The 12,963-nt window shown below is 44.1% G+C and overlaps 2 protein-coding genes across 2 annotated transcripts; one reads left to right on the top strand and one right to left on the bottom strand.

Annotated features, from left to right (window-relative positions):
• Window positions 1-744: 744 nt before the first annotated feature.
• Window positions 745-1,701, bottom strand: LOC147948159 (uncharacterized). The gene has a single exon (XM_087493318.1). The coding sequence runs from the start codon at window positions 1,699-1,701 to the stop codon at window positions 745-747; it is 957 nt and encodes a 318-aa protein (XP_087349444.1).
• An 8,921-nt stretch (window positions 1,702-10,622) lies between these two features.
• On the top strand, window positions 10,623-11,207 carry LOC147948158 (uncharacterized). Its single transcript, XM_087493314.1, has one exon. It carries the CDS (start codon window positions 10,623-10,625, stop codon window positions 11,205-11,207), a length of 585 nt encoding a protein of 194 aa, XP_087349440.1.
• Window positions 11,208-12,963: the final 1,756 nt, after the last annotated feature.

The raw sequence follows: 12,963 nt of genomic DNA, 5'->3' as shown, positions 1-12,963 counted from the left end.
TTTATAATTTTAATAAGTTGGTTACAAATAGGTTATAAATTAATTGGGAAGACTAATTTTAATAAGTTGGTTACAAATTAAATAGTGGGTGCAATTTTGATTGTTTCTGAGAATCTTAAATAACATATTCCAAATTGATAATTGATATATTAATTGGTTACAAGTTAATGATTAGAAGATCAAAGCACGAGATACAACCTTAATTGTTTCCGAAAATATTTATTTTCGAAAATTTTTATTGCTACAGCACATTGTTTTCAAAGATCTATAAACACAATATTACAAATTTATTTCCGGCAGATTTTATTGCTAGACCAAATTGTTAACCAACTTATTAGAGAAAATAAAAATATACTGTGAAGCATAAAAAATGAATAAAATCTGCGAAAGATGATCACATCTCCGAGAAATTGAAAATAAAATCTTAACGACAATCTTCCAAACTTTCAATATAAAACATGCAAATCTCCTTTCACAAAAATACTTTTTTTTTTGTCAATCAAGATGCATTAAATCAACTAACCAGGGTTTGGTACAGGTCGGTCCGGTTGAACCGAGGACATTACATCAAGGGGTACCGAGATAGGTGGTTGTAAACCATTAATTGAAAATAACTTAGACAGAGAGTTTTTTGCAATCTCATCCGCTCGTCGATTCCTCTCCCGAGGGACAAAGGTGAAGGAGATTTCTTCGAAACTCGATGCTAATAAGATGGAGTTCCAAGTTAAGCGTTTTGATCAGCTGTTATGAATCAGAGGCGCACAAAAGTTTCTGATAGCCAAGGTCAGAGGCGTTTTGTAAAGCCAAATACAATGCTACCGCTTCCGCCATAAGTGGCGATCTGACATGGTGAGAGCTTTCACTGCCAGTTTGTTCAGAATGGAGGAAGGGTCCTGTGAAGATCCAGCCAAAGCCCACATCTCGGGATTCTTCCTTCCAAGCCGCATCAGAGAAACAGCGAATCAGATCTGGGGTTTCCTCGAGGCTCTGTCGATTAGCACAGGTATGGGGTATAGGATTTTCAATAGTTTGGCTTAGGTACCATTCTCGGGTTTGGGTAATTGCTTGAGTCATTGCCTCTTTCGGGGAGATAGATCTTTGTTCAAAAATCAGCTTATTACGGCATGTCCAAATGGTCCACAGGATCCAAGCTCCAAGGGCCCCTTTTGCGATTCCAGTCGGTGGAGCGATTCCAGTCGGTGGGAGGCAAACCAGGAGTCGTGTTGTCTTGAGTCCCATGTCCAAGCTCTTTATCATAGATGGTTCGAGGGGGGCTTTTGTTGGTGTCTGCCTCCAAACTTCCCTGGAAAAAGAACAATGAAAGAACAAGTGGAGACGAGTCTCCTTGTGGCCACAAAAATGGCAAGTGGCAGCCTGGTTAATACCCCGACATACTAAATTCTCACCCGTTGGGAGCGCATTCCTCATTAACTTCCAGAGGAAGAATCTGATTTTTGGTAAGCAAGGTAAACTCCAAATCTCTTTCTCCCAGTTAAAATCCTGGTACATATTCTCCTGTTGTGCTCGCTGATCACGTTTCAGAGATAAAGTGTGATATCCTGACTTTGCTGTATAATCTCCAGATTTTGTAGGTAGCCATATGTACCGATCTTCTGCTCCATGTTTACTGGGTCTAATAGCCAAAATGTCATCTTTGTATTCAGGAAGCAGTAATTCTACTTTCGCTGGATTCCAAGCCATAATGGCATAATATATATATATATAAGGAAGTCCAATATTCGTCTCTCGGGTTGCCACCCTACAGCGCGCCTCCGGATCGTCATCCGAAGTCGATAAACCAACCATACTCCCAAGCCACAAAGTCTCAGAATATGGCAGTACTAGGAGAACCTAAGTTCTCCAAGAGTCACGAGCAAACAATTCTGAACACGTCTGAGTCCTATCCCTATCCAGGTTCCCTTCCCATGGCTCGCGTAAGACAACACAATGTCCTACCAACCACATATCCCCTCACTGGAATACCTCAAGACCACACAAGGATCATATACATGCCACAAGTGCCAAACAAATGGCCTAAACAGGACCGCCACCAAGGCCAAACAAATGTCCTAAGCAGGACCGCCACCAAGGCCAAACAAATGTCCTAAACAGGACCGTCACAAAGACCATCTGTCCCGAAGGACCGCCTAAACAGGCACTCTGGCTAAACAGCCCGCCACAAAGGCCACACATCTGGCTAAACAGCCTGCCACACAGCTGGCTAAACAGCCCGCCACAAAGGCCACAGAATGTCTCAAAAGACTGCCACACACGGGCACAATGACTCAAAAGTCCACCATTAAGGCCACACAAGTCCCTCCAAGGCTCTCCACCACTAAAATGGACAAATTCTAACTCACATAAAACTTTCCATTTTTAGCACTTTCCACTTTTGGAAACTTATTTTTCAGGAAGCTTTCCTCCAAAAACCCCGTCTCATGGAAACTTTGTACCCCGAGCACCACCTCATCTTGTTACTGAGTCGCACAACCAACCACCCCAAGCGACAAAGTAACAAAAGAGATGAGCTGGAATACTCCATTCTCGCTCCAGCCACGGATTATAGATGGGACCAGGCTAGACAAGCTCAAGTCGCGGCTAGCTTCTCATACCACTTCTTAAACCTTGCCTTCATTCTAGCTTCACGCTCCCAAGTCTGCTCCTCAACACCATCACAGTCCCAAAAGACTCTCATCAAAGGAATCTTCTTATTCTGAAGTTCCTTGATCCTCCTCTCGAGAACCCTCACTGGTATCGCCTCCAAAGTCATGTTAGGCTGAAGATCTTCAGGAATCTTAGCCAACAACTGGTCATCCTCACGGAGACACTTCCGCAACATAGAAATATGGAAAACCTTGTGGAACGCACGCATAACCTCAGGCAACTCCAGCCTATATGCTATCGGTCCCACCCGCTCAATCACTCTGACGGACCCATGAATCTTGGACTCAACTTAGTCTCTGCCAATGACATGTTCAGACCCTGCAACATGGCCATCTTGAGGTACACTCTGTCTCCCACCTGAAACTCAAGATCTCTCCTCCTCCTATCAGCATAACTCCTCTTCCTATCCTGAGCCTCCTTCATGTTCAGCTTGAGAACCCGAATCTTCTCTGAGGTCTCCTGAACAAAATCTGCCCCGAACATGCTCCTCTCCCCACCTGAGTCCAGCATAACGGTGTACAGCATGATCTCCCATACAAAGCCTCATATGGAGCCATCTTAATACTCGCCTGGTAACTGTTGCTGTAAGCAAACACTACCAGGTTTAGGTGATCTGCCCAATGGCCACCCCAATCCAACACACACATCCTCAGCAAATCCTCCAGCGTCTGGATCGTCCTCTCTGACTGTCCATCAGTCTGGGGATGATAAGCTGTACTCATATGCACCTTAGTGCCCATCTATGCCTGAAATGCTTTCCATAACACTGAAGTGAACTTAGAATCCTTGTCAGACACAATGCTCGCTGGCACCCCGTGCAATCTGACTATCTCTCTTACATACTTCTTAGCCAAGACCGCTGCTCCATCAGTCTTCTTAATGGTCAGAAAATGTGTTGACTTAGTCAACCGGTCCACAATGACCCAGATAGCATCAAAAGTCCGAGACACTGGCAGTCCTACCACAAAATCCATAGTGATCATATCCCACTTCCACTCAGGAATGGGTAGACTCTTCAGTAACCCGCCAGGAACCTGATGCTTAGCTTCACTAACTGACACACATCACACCTCGCGACCCAACTAGCTAAATCCTTCTTTATCCCAAACCAGTGATAGTACCTCTTGAGATCACGATACATCTTAGTCGCTCCTGGATGAATAGAAAACTTGCTCGCATGAGCCTATCTCAGAATCTCCTGCCTCAACTCCTCATCTTTGGGCACACAAATCTGACCGTGCACCAAGATAGTACCATTGTCCGAGACCTGATACTCTGAATCAACATCCTTTGAGGCATTTACCAGCCTAAATCACTCTCTTGAGCCAACCGCACCCTACTCAGAAGATCTGCTCTATCAACCGCCTTCAAACCCAACGGTTCCTGTGAAACAGCACACAACCTCAAAGCACTGATCTCTCGTACCATAGACTCCATCTCCTGCTCCTGAGCCGAAGCTACCCTCTTCCGACTCAGAGCATCTGCAACCGTATTAGCCTTACCAGGGTGATAAGCTATCTCCAAATTATAATCTGCCACAAGCTCCATCCACCGCCTCTGTCTCAAATTCAGCTCAGGCTGAGTGAATATATACTTCAGGCTCTTATGATCTGTAAACACCTGCACCTTTGCACCATAAAGATAAGATCTTCAAATCTTCAGGGCAAAAACTACAACAACCATCTTCAAATCATGAGTAGGGTAGTTGCCCTCATGCTTCCGCAACTGCCGTGAAGCGTAGACAATCACCTTCCCATGCTGCATCAGCACACACCCCAAACAAACTCTAGATGCATCAGTATAAACCACATAGGGTTCTCCCTGCTCAGGCAAAGCCAACACTTGGCGTAGTAGTCAGCATCTCCTTAAGGCTTGCCAAGCCCTCCTCACACTCATGTGACAAGACAAAAGAAACATCCTTCCCTGTCAACTTAGTCATCGGACGAGCTCTGCCTGCAAAGCCCTACACAAATCTTCTGTAATAACCTGCCGACCTAAGAAAACTCCTGATCTCGGTGGCATTCTGCGGTCTGGGTCAATCTCTGATAGCCTGAATCTTCTCCGGATCTACAGAAACTCCATCTGCAGAAACAATGTGACCCAGAAATCCCATCCCCCGCTGCCAGAAACTACACTTGCTCAAATTAGCAAGCAACTTCTGCTCCCGCAACTTCTCCAGAACTACCCTCAATTGTAATGCATGCTCTTCAGGACTCTTAGAATATACCAGGATATCGTCGATGAAAATGATGACAGACACGTCCATAAACTCCTGAAACACGCTGATATATCATGGTTTTTGTGGTTTTTAACCATGATATAAAGAGTCTTTTAGAGTCTTTTGATTTGTTTTCTATGATGTTTTGGAGTTTTTGCAGGTTTTCTAGGAATTTAGCATGGATGGGAGCATAATGGAGCTAAATAGGAGGATTTGGAGCACATTCAAGCATTGAGGCTGAGCTACGAAGTTGGGAGGCGATTTCAGATCAAGCGTCGATCGACACAACATCAACATCGATCGATGCTAGGCCAAAAGAAGAAATTGGAAGTTTTCCCACAAGTTTTGAAGATTTACAAAGCTGCCCCAAAGTTTTCCATATTTGCATCATTAGTCCCTGGACGTGATTAGGAATATAAATAGGATTTTTGGATCATTGTTTAGACCTAAGTTTTATTTTCTGTCACCTTTTGAGAGAGAGACCCTGAGAGCTTTTTGGGAGAGACAAGTCAAGAACTCAGCCCTGTTGAGAGAAGCTTTTCTAAACTCCTTTGTTCTTCTCTTTTGAATTGAATGATATCTATTTTATCTATGGTTTTTGTTTCATTAATCATGTCTGAGTAGATCTCTTGTTAGGTTCAGGATATTTCATAGGGTTTTTATAATTTATTAGATCTGTTTATTTAGGATTCTTTATCTTTCTAGATCTTCATCTTAGGTTGTTCTTCATATTAATTCTTGATTGATCACCTAGAATTAATACCTAGTAAAATAAATTGATATGAGAATATAATTGATTTTCCTGATAAAACATTTTGATGAGCAAAATTATTTCTTGCAAAGAGATTTGATTTAATAATTTTGTGAACAATCTAAACTTGTTTTTAAAGCTGATTTTTAACCTAGAATTTTGCAAAGAGATTTGGATTTTCTGGTTTTAAATTTAGATAATACTTGCAGTGAGAACTGATTTATTTTACAAGAGTGTTTAGAGTTCTAGATCTGATATTAATTGCTTGAATCCTAATTTATTGATTGATTTAATATTTCATAAATTCCTGAGAATTTCTCTAGGCCTAGCGTTTTTAATTCATGAATTTACAATACTTTTAATTTTGTTTCTTCATTGCTTTTAAATTAATATTTTGATTTAGCATAATTAAAAGATTATCAAATCTATTGTGTGAGTCTAGAGTTCCTGTGGATTCGATCCCTAAGTACTACAATTGATCTCTTAATTTGAGAGAGTAGCTCAGGGTTAAATTTGAGCATATCACAAGCTGTTCATCAATCTCATAAACGATGTTTGCGCGTTAGTCAACCCGAAAGGCATCACCACAAACTCATTATGCCCATACCTTGTCCTTAAAGCCGTCTTCCTCACATCTGCCTCATCTATCGGTATCTGATGATAACCGGATGCCAGATCTACCTTGGAGAACCAAGTAGCACCCCTCAACTGATCCAACAACTCATCGATCCTGGGAAGAGGGTACTTGTTCTTCACAGTGACTCCGATAATCAATACATAACCGAAAACCCCCATCCTTCTTCTTCACAAACAACACCGACAATCCCCACGGTGATATACTAGGACGGATGAATTCCTTACTCAAGAAATCCTCTAGCTGCTTCTTCAGCTCTGCCATCTCTGCTGGAGCCATTCTGTAAGGAGCCTTGGATAACAGCATCGTCCCCGGTTCCAGTTCAATAGTAAAAAGGATCTGACCGAGATGGTGGTAATCCCTGCAATGACTGAAACACATCCTCAAACTCCTCCACTATCGGAATACCGCTAACCGTAGACTTCCCCATTGTCTCTGGCATAGATATAGTAACCAGATAAGCCTCACGGCCCTTCTCGATCATCTTCCCAGCTTGAATGGCCGAGATCACGAGACTCCCCGAAGTCGGTCTAATACCCTGAAAAACCAACTTCTCTCCTGGACGCTCAAACTCCACTCTACCCTGAAGGCAATCCAAATGCACCATATATCGATACAACCAATCCATCCCGAGAATAACATCATACAACTCCACATGACTGATAAGCAAATTCGCTGGCCACAACTTCCCTCCGATCTGAATATCAACTCCTCTAGCTCGTTCAATAACCTTCAGGAACTTTCCTCCCGCAACTCTGACAACTCTTGTACGCTCCCCGGGATCCATTCTGATTCCCGCACTCTCTGCACACTCCGGAGTAATGAAGGTATGAGAAGCTTCAAAATCAAACATAACGTGGGACTTAAACCTGCCCACCAACAAGGTCCCTACACAAACCTTATGTGTTGAGAACCTAACAATTTATCACAGGAAAAACATAAAGTCTGAACCTACTTAAATTCACAAAGTTAAGTACCATAAATTATACCTGTGATCGCCCCGGCACTGGTTCCACCAGTCTCTGCAGTCGTGTAAACCCATGGCGCCTGCTCAATCCGTGCCACCTGTTGCCCTCCAGGCGGCACCTGCTGCAACGCTGCCACTGCCACTGGCTGCAACTTTGGACACAAGGGCCTGATGTGCCCTGGCTCCCTGCAATGATAGCATACACGGGCCACTGCCGTTGGAGCACTCCTCTTGGGACAGCTAGCAATCTTGTGATCCTTGCTCCCACAACCGAAGCAACTCACCCCACACGGCCTCTGCATAGCCTCCCACCTCCTCTTGATTCCCTGCACAGGCTTGCCGCCCCTGCTAGAACCTCCATGATGCTGAACCTTACTAGGCTGAACTGCTGCACTGACCACCACTGACTGTGCTCGGATAATTTCCTCAATCTCTGCTGCCGTCTGAACCAGCTCTGCACGCGTAGCATAACTACGTCATCTACAATGGACCCTCAAGTCATCACGAAGAGCCCTCATAAACCTCCTGATCTGGGCCTCCTCAGGCTCCATAGCCCGACCCCCATAACAAAGAAGTCGACTGAACTCCAAGTCCAGCTCCCGCACTGACCGCATCCTCTGAGATAACTACAAAAACTGCACCTCCAACCGGTCCAATGCCTCTCTCGGAAAGTACTTGCAGTTGAACTCCCCCACAAAGTCAGCCCAAGTCATCTCCCTCTGCACTCTCCTAGCAGCCACTGATCTCCACCACACCTGAGCATCACCAACCAAGTGGTGGACCCCTATATCCACCCAAAACTCCTCAGGACATCTCAGAGTATGGAAGTTACGTTCCACACTCGTCCTCCAAGCATCCGCAGCAGTAGGGTCTGTACCACCCGAAAACCGCTCAGTCATGAGACCCTTCATCTCCTTGAGCATGGACAAATAACGTCCATGTGCTCCTGCATCTGCAGCCACTGGGTGCCGCTCCTCCGCCACCACTGGTAGCACTACCTGAGCCTGAGCCGGTACCACTGGTGGCAACCGCTCCAACAACTGTGCTAGCAAAGTCGTAAAGTCAGCACCAGGGACTCCACTCGTTGGGACTCCCACACCCGGGACCCTAGCACCACCGACCACTGGAGCATCAACACCGCCCCCTCCGGACACACTCATGGAATCCTCCTGGACACCCTGCGACTCGCCAACACCCTCAGCTATCACACTCTAGTCCGCAGTCTCACTAACCTCTGGGACTCTGCCCCTACCACGACCACGACCACGTCCGTGCCCACGACCACAACCAACAACAGCACCATCTCTAGCCATCTGCACTACCATGAACAGAAGACTAAGCAAACGATTTCTACTATAACACAGAAACATAAACTCACCGTGAAATCACACTGTAGGCTCGAATATGATGTTTTAGGACTCCATGCCACACACAATTGACTAACTCACATAATCAATCAAAGCATGCAAATCCCAAACATCTACAGCACAAAGCCTAGTGAACCCAAACCTAGAACCGCAAGGGCTCTGATACCAAACTGAAACGACCCGACCCATTTTTTTTTAATAATAAATAAATAAATTTCAACTAGTGGTTTCATACCCACTAGCCACATAACCACAATCACAACCAACAGCGGAAATAACAAACCAATAGCCAATAATAATCCAATAATCATAACATATCAATATCCAAATACCAAACAACAGGAATCATAGAACCAGCAACCTAACAATGTTTGTAATGACTCAACTCTAGCAACCTAGCAATGCCAGACAACAACCAATCGAGTCCCTAGAACGTCCTCCTCTTCATTGCCTTGATTCCACGATCACACTTTGCCTTTACCTGCACCACAAACACAAATTGCAATGCATGAGTATTTTATAAACACTCAGTAAGGCAATCCTCTCATCTACTGAGCTATACACACAAGCAATAGAGATATCTCTAACTATCAACCAACAATCAACAATCAACAATAACAAACCAGGACTCTGCATCGACCTACACCAGTTGGGGGTTGCGTCGACCGATGCAAGATATGCATCGACCGATGCAAGGTTAAATTGCATCGACCGATGCTCCCATTGCATCGACCGACGCATGCTCGACATAACACGAAAACCCTAGGTTCTACGCGCCGTCCTCGCACTTGCATCGACCGACGCAAGATATGCATCGACCGATGCAATTCCAAGCATCATCTTCCCCTGAAGCTTCTCGCCGGATCTTCGTTCCTACAACCACAAAACTCGATCCCAAGCCACAAGAAAGCTTCCTAACGTCCCAAATAACCATCTAACAAGCCTAACAGCACATAACAAGCAAATTAGAGAGATCTCCAGCTTTGATAAGCCATGGTCATGCACTTACCTTTTCCAAGAAGATTCTGAACCTCAAACTAGCAAGAGAGCACTCCTAGCAAGCTCCTACAATGTTCTAAGCCACATATCTCACCAGAAAACACCACAAACCTCCAAGAATCTCCCAAAACGCTTAAGAACTCTTAAGAACCTTTTCTATCTTTTCTTTTCTCTCCAAAATGGTCATTCTCGTCGAATGAGGCAAAAACACGAATTAAGGGTTTTCCCTAACCCAAAACGCAGCGTTTAACTTAACTCGTCCGTAGAAAAACCAACTTTGCATCGGTCGATGTGGGTTTAGGTTTGCGGATGTTACACAGAGTAATCATAAAGAACGCGTGTTGGGTGTGGAAGCTAAGCTGATACACACTGCGACAAATGGTGAATCTCAAGACGTGGGGATGACGCTTCGGCCTTCGTTACCACATGCCTCGAAGGAAGGACACAAATTCCTCGCTAAAGATGGCCAGCAGAGCTCTAGAATTGTACCGCCTGGTACAATGAAAACACGTCAAACTCCAAAGAATTTTTTATGTCCGGTTTTTTTTGGAATATTCGGGGTTTCAATCAAACAGAAAAGCATAACGTTGTTCGAGAGTGGCTATCCCAAGGTCCTTTTGATTTGATTGTCTATATGAAACCAAAGTAAAGGAGAATCGCGTTGAACGAGTGTTTCAATCGGTCTTTCCAGGCTGGTCTCTAATGTCAAATTATGAGGATCATCCTTTAGGTCGCATCTGGCTGGTTTGAAAGAATAATGTGCGGGTTACTCCGGTTTTTAAATCATCACAGCTTATTACTGCCTCCATACAACTTGAAGGTGAGCAGGATGAATTCTTTGTCTTTTTTGTCTATGCGGCTAATCTTGCTGCAGAGAGGAAGCCACTCTGGCAGGATCTTCGTTTTCACTCTGATTCACCTATGTTTAGAGATAAGGCTTGGTTTATATGTGGTGATTTTAATGAAACTCTAGAGGGGGCTGACCATTCTTTATATGCTTCATCCCATCTGTTTTCCCGGGCATGGGAGACTTTCAGGACCTAGTTCGTGTGTGTGAACTCTCGGATTTGAGTTATCAGGGGAGGAGATTCACATGGTGTAATATACCGCAGGATGGAGTTATCTGCAAGAAGTTGGATAAAGTGCTAGTTAATAAGACATGGCTTCATCAATATCACCATTCCTACTCTGTTTTTGAATCGGGAGGCTGCTCGGATCATTTGCGATGCATGTTCTATATTTCAAAGGAGGAGAAGCGAGTTAAGCGACCTTTCAAGTTTGTGAATGCGCTTACCTCACATCCAGATTTTTCTACATTACTCGCAGAGAGGTGGGGAATGGCTCCACCACTGTTTCACTCTACCTCCGCTATGCACAGGCTTTCAAAGCAGTTAAAAGGTCTGAAACCCCATCTGCGGATATTGGGTAGACAACTTGTTGGACGCATCACCATTAGAACAAAAGAAGCCTATAATCGTCTATGTGAGTTGCATACGCAGACTATGGCTTGTCCCTCTTTGCAAGCGGTTGATGCAGAAGCTGCAGCATATGAGAAATGGAGGAGGCTCTTGGATATAGAAGAACGTTATCTAAAACAAAAGGCTTAGCTCCACTAGCTGAAAGTGGGAGATCAAAACAACAAAGCTTTTCACATTTCTGCTACTCTTCGGGAGACAAGAAACAATATCAAAGAAATTCAAGGTGAGGATGGGAGATTACTCACCATGCAAGATAATATTAAGCTAGAAGCTGAGAGATACTTCAAAGAGTTTCTCACCCTGCAACCTGCAGATTTTACGGCCTGGTCGCGGGAGGAGTTGGAGGATATTTTAGGCTTTCAATGTTTTGCGAGTGATAAAGAGCTTCTTACTCATGAAGTCACTAAGGAGGAGGTTAGACGAGTTTGCAATGCCTACGAGCAAGTCCCCAGGTCCAGACGGTTACACAGCAGAATTTTTTAAGGAGTCTTCGTCTATTGTGGGTGAGGATTTTTTGGATGCCATACAATCCTTTTTCACAACCGGTTTCTTGCCAAAAGGAGTGAGCTCGACTATCCTAGCTCTGATTCCAAAGAAGAAGAAGGCAAGGGTGTTGAAAGACTACTGACCGATCTCTTGTTATAATGTTCTGTATAAAGTTGTTTCAAAAATCCTCGCCAACAGACTCAAATTATTCTCCCGAAGTTTATTTCCCCGAACCAGTCTGCTTTTGTTAAAGATAGGCTGCTGATGGAAAACCTTCTACTAGCGACCGAACTTGTAAAGGACTATCACAAAGATTATGTCTCTCCTTGGTGTGCAATGAAGATTGATATCTCCAAAGCATTCGATTTAGTGAAGTGGGAGTTCCTCATCACCACATTGCGAGCTCTTGGTTTCCCGGAGCAGTTTGTGCTCTGGATCCAAACATGTATCTCTACCGCGTCTTTCTCTGTCCAAGTAAATGGAGAATTAGCTGGATACTTCGGTAGTAAGAGAGGCCTCCATCAAGGTTGTTCCCTAAGCCCCTACCTATTCGTCATATGTATGAATGTGATATCGCGCAAGTTGGAAAAAGCAGCTACAAATCAAGTTCTTAAGTTCCATCCCAACTGTAAACACTTGCAGTTGACTCACTTGTGCTTCGCAGATGATTTGATGGTCTTTGTTAATGACGATAAGAAGTCCATACAAGGTGTTTTGGAGGTTTTTGATGAGTTTGCGACTCACTCAGGTCTGAAAATCAGCTTGGAAAAATCAACATTGTATATGGCCGGTGTTTCTACACAACAAAGGGAGGAAATCCTTCAGCAATTTCCCTTCGAATCAGGCGCCTTACCAGTTAGATATCTTGGGCTTCCGTTGTTACCAAAGCGGATGTCCTCTGCAGACTATCTACTGCTTATTGAGAAAATACGTTTGAAGATAAGCTCTTGGACAGCAAGGACGCTCTCCTTTGCGGGAAGGCTTCAGCTCATTGGCTCGATTATTTTTAGTCTAACAAACTTTTGGATATCAGCCTTTAGACTTCCAAAAGCTTGTATTCGGGAGATAGACAAGCTGTGTTCTGCTTTTCTATGGTCGGTCCTGCTTTGAACACTAAGAAAACCAAGGTCGCATGGTCAGAGGTCTGCCTCCCAAAGTGCAAAGGTGGCTTGGGACTACGTTCCTTGGAAGAGGCAAATAAAGTTAGTGTCCTAAAGCTGATATGGTGGATCTTATCGGCCAAGAGCTCGCTATGGGCTGATTGGGTTCACCGATATCTCATCCGTAGTGGCTCCATATGGGATATCAAAGGTCACGATCCTATCATTTTATTGGACTAGTTACACATCATTATTCAAAATTGGAATTTTTGTCACATATACTTTCAATTTCAGAGTGT

This window comes from Camelina sativa, chromosome 2 (assembly GCF_030686135.1).
Source record: "Camelina sativa cultivar CO46 ecotype springtype chromosome 2, ASM3068613v1".
Lineage (NCBI taxonomy): Eukaryota > Viridiplantae > Streptophyta > Magnoliopsida > Brassicales > Brassicaceae > Camelina > Camelina sativa.
The sequence above is the reverse complement of the archived record's forward strand: the minus strand, read 5'-3'. Positions and strand labels throughout refer to the sequence as shown.

What these genes read in the sequence shown, in the direction of transcription:
- LOC147948159 (XM_087493318.1), bottom strand. Translation starts at nt 1,701, where the DNA reads ATGGCTTGGAATCCAGCGAAAGTAGAATTACTGCTTCCTGAATACAAA.
- LOC147948158 (XM_087493314.1), top strand. Translation starts at nt 10,623, where the DNA reads ATGGGAGACTTTCAGGACCTAGTTCGTGTGTGTGAACTCTCGGATTTG.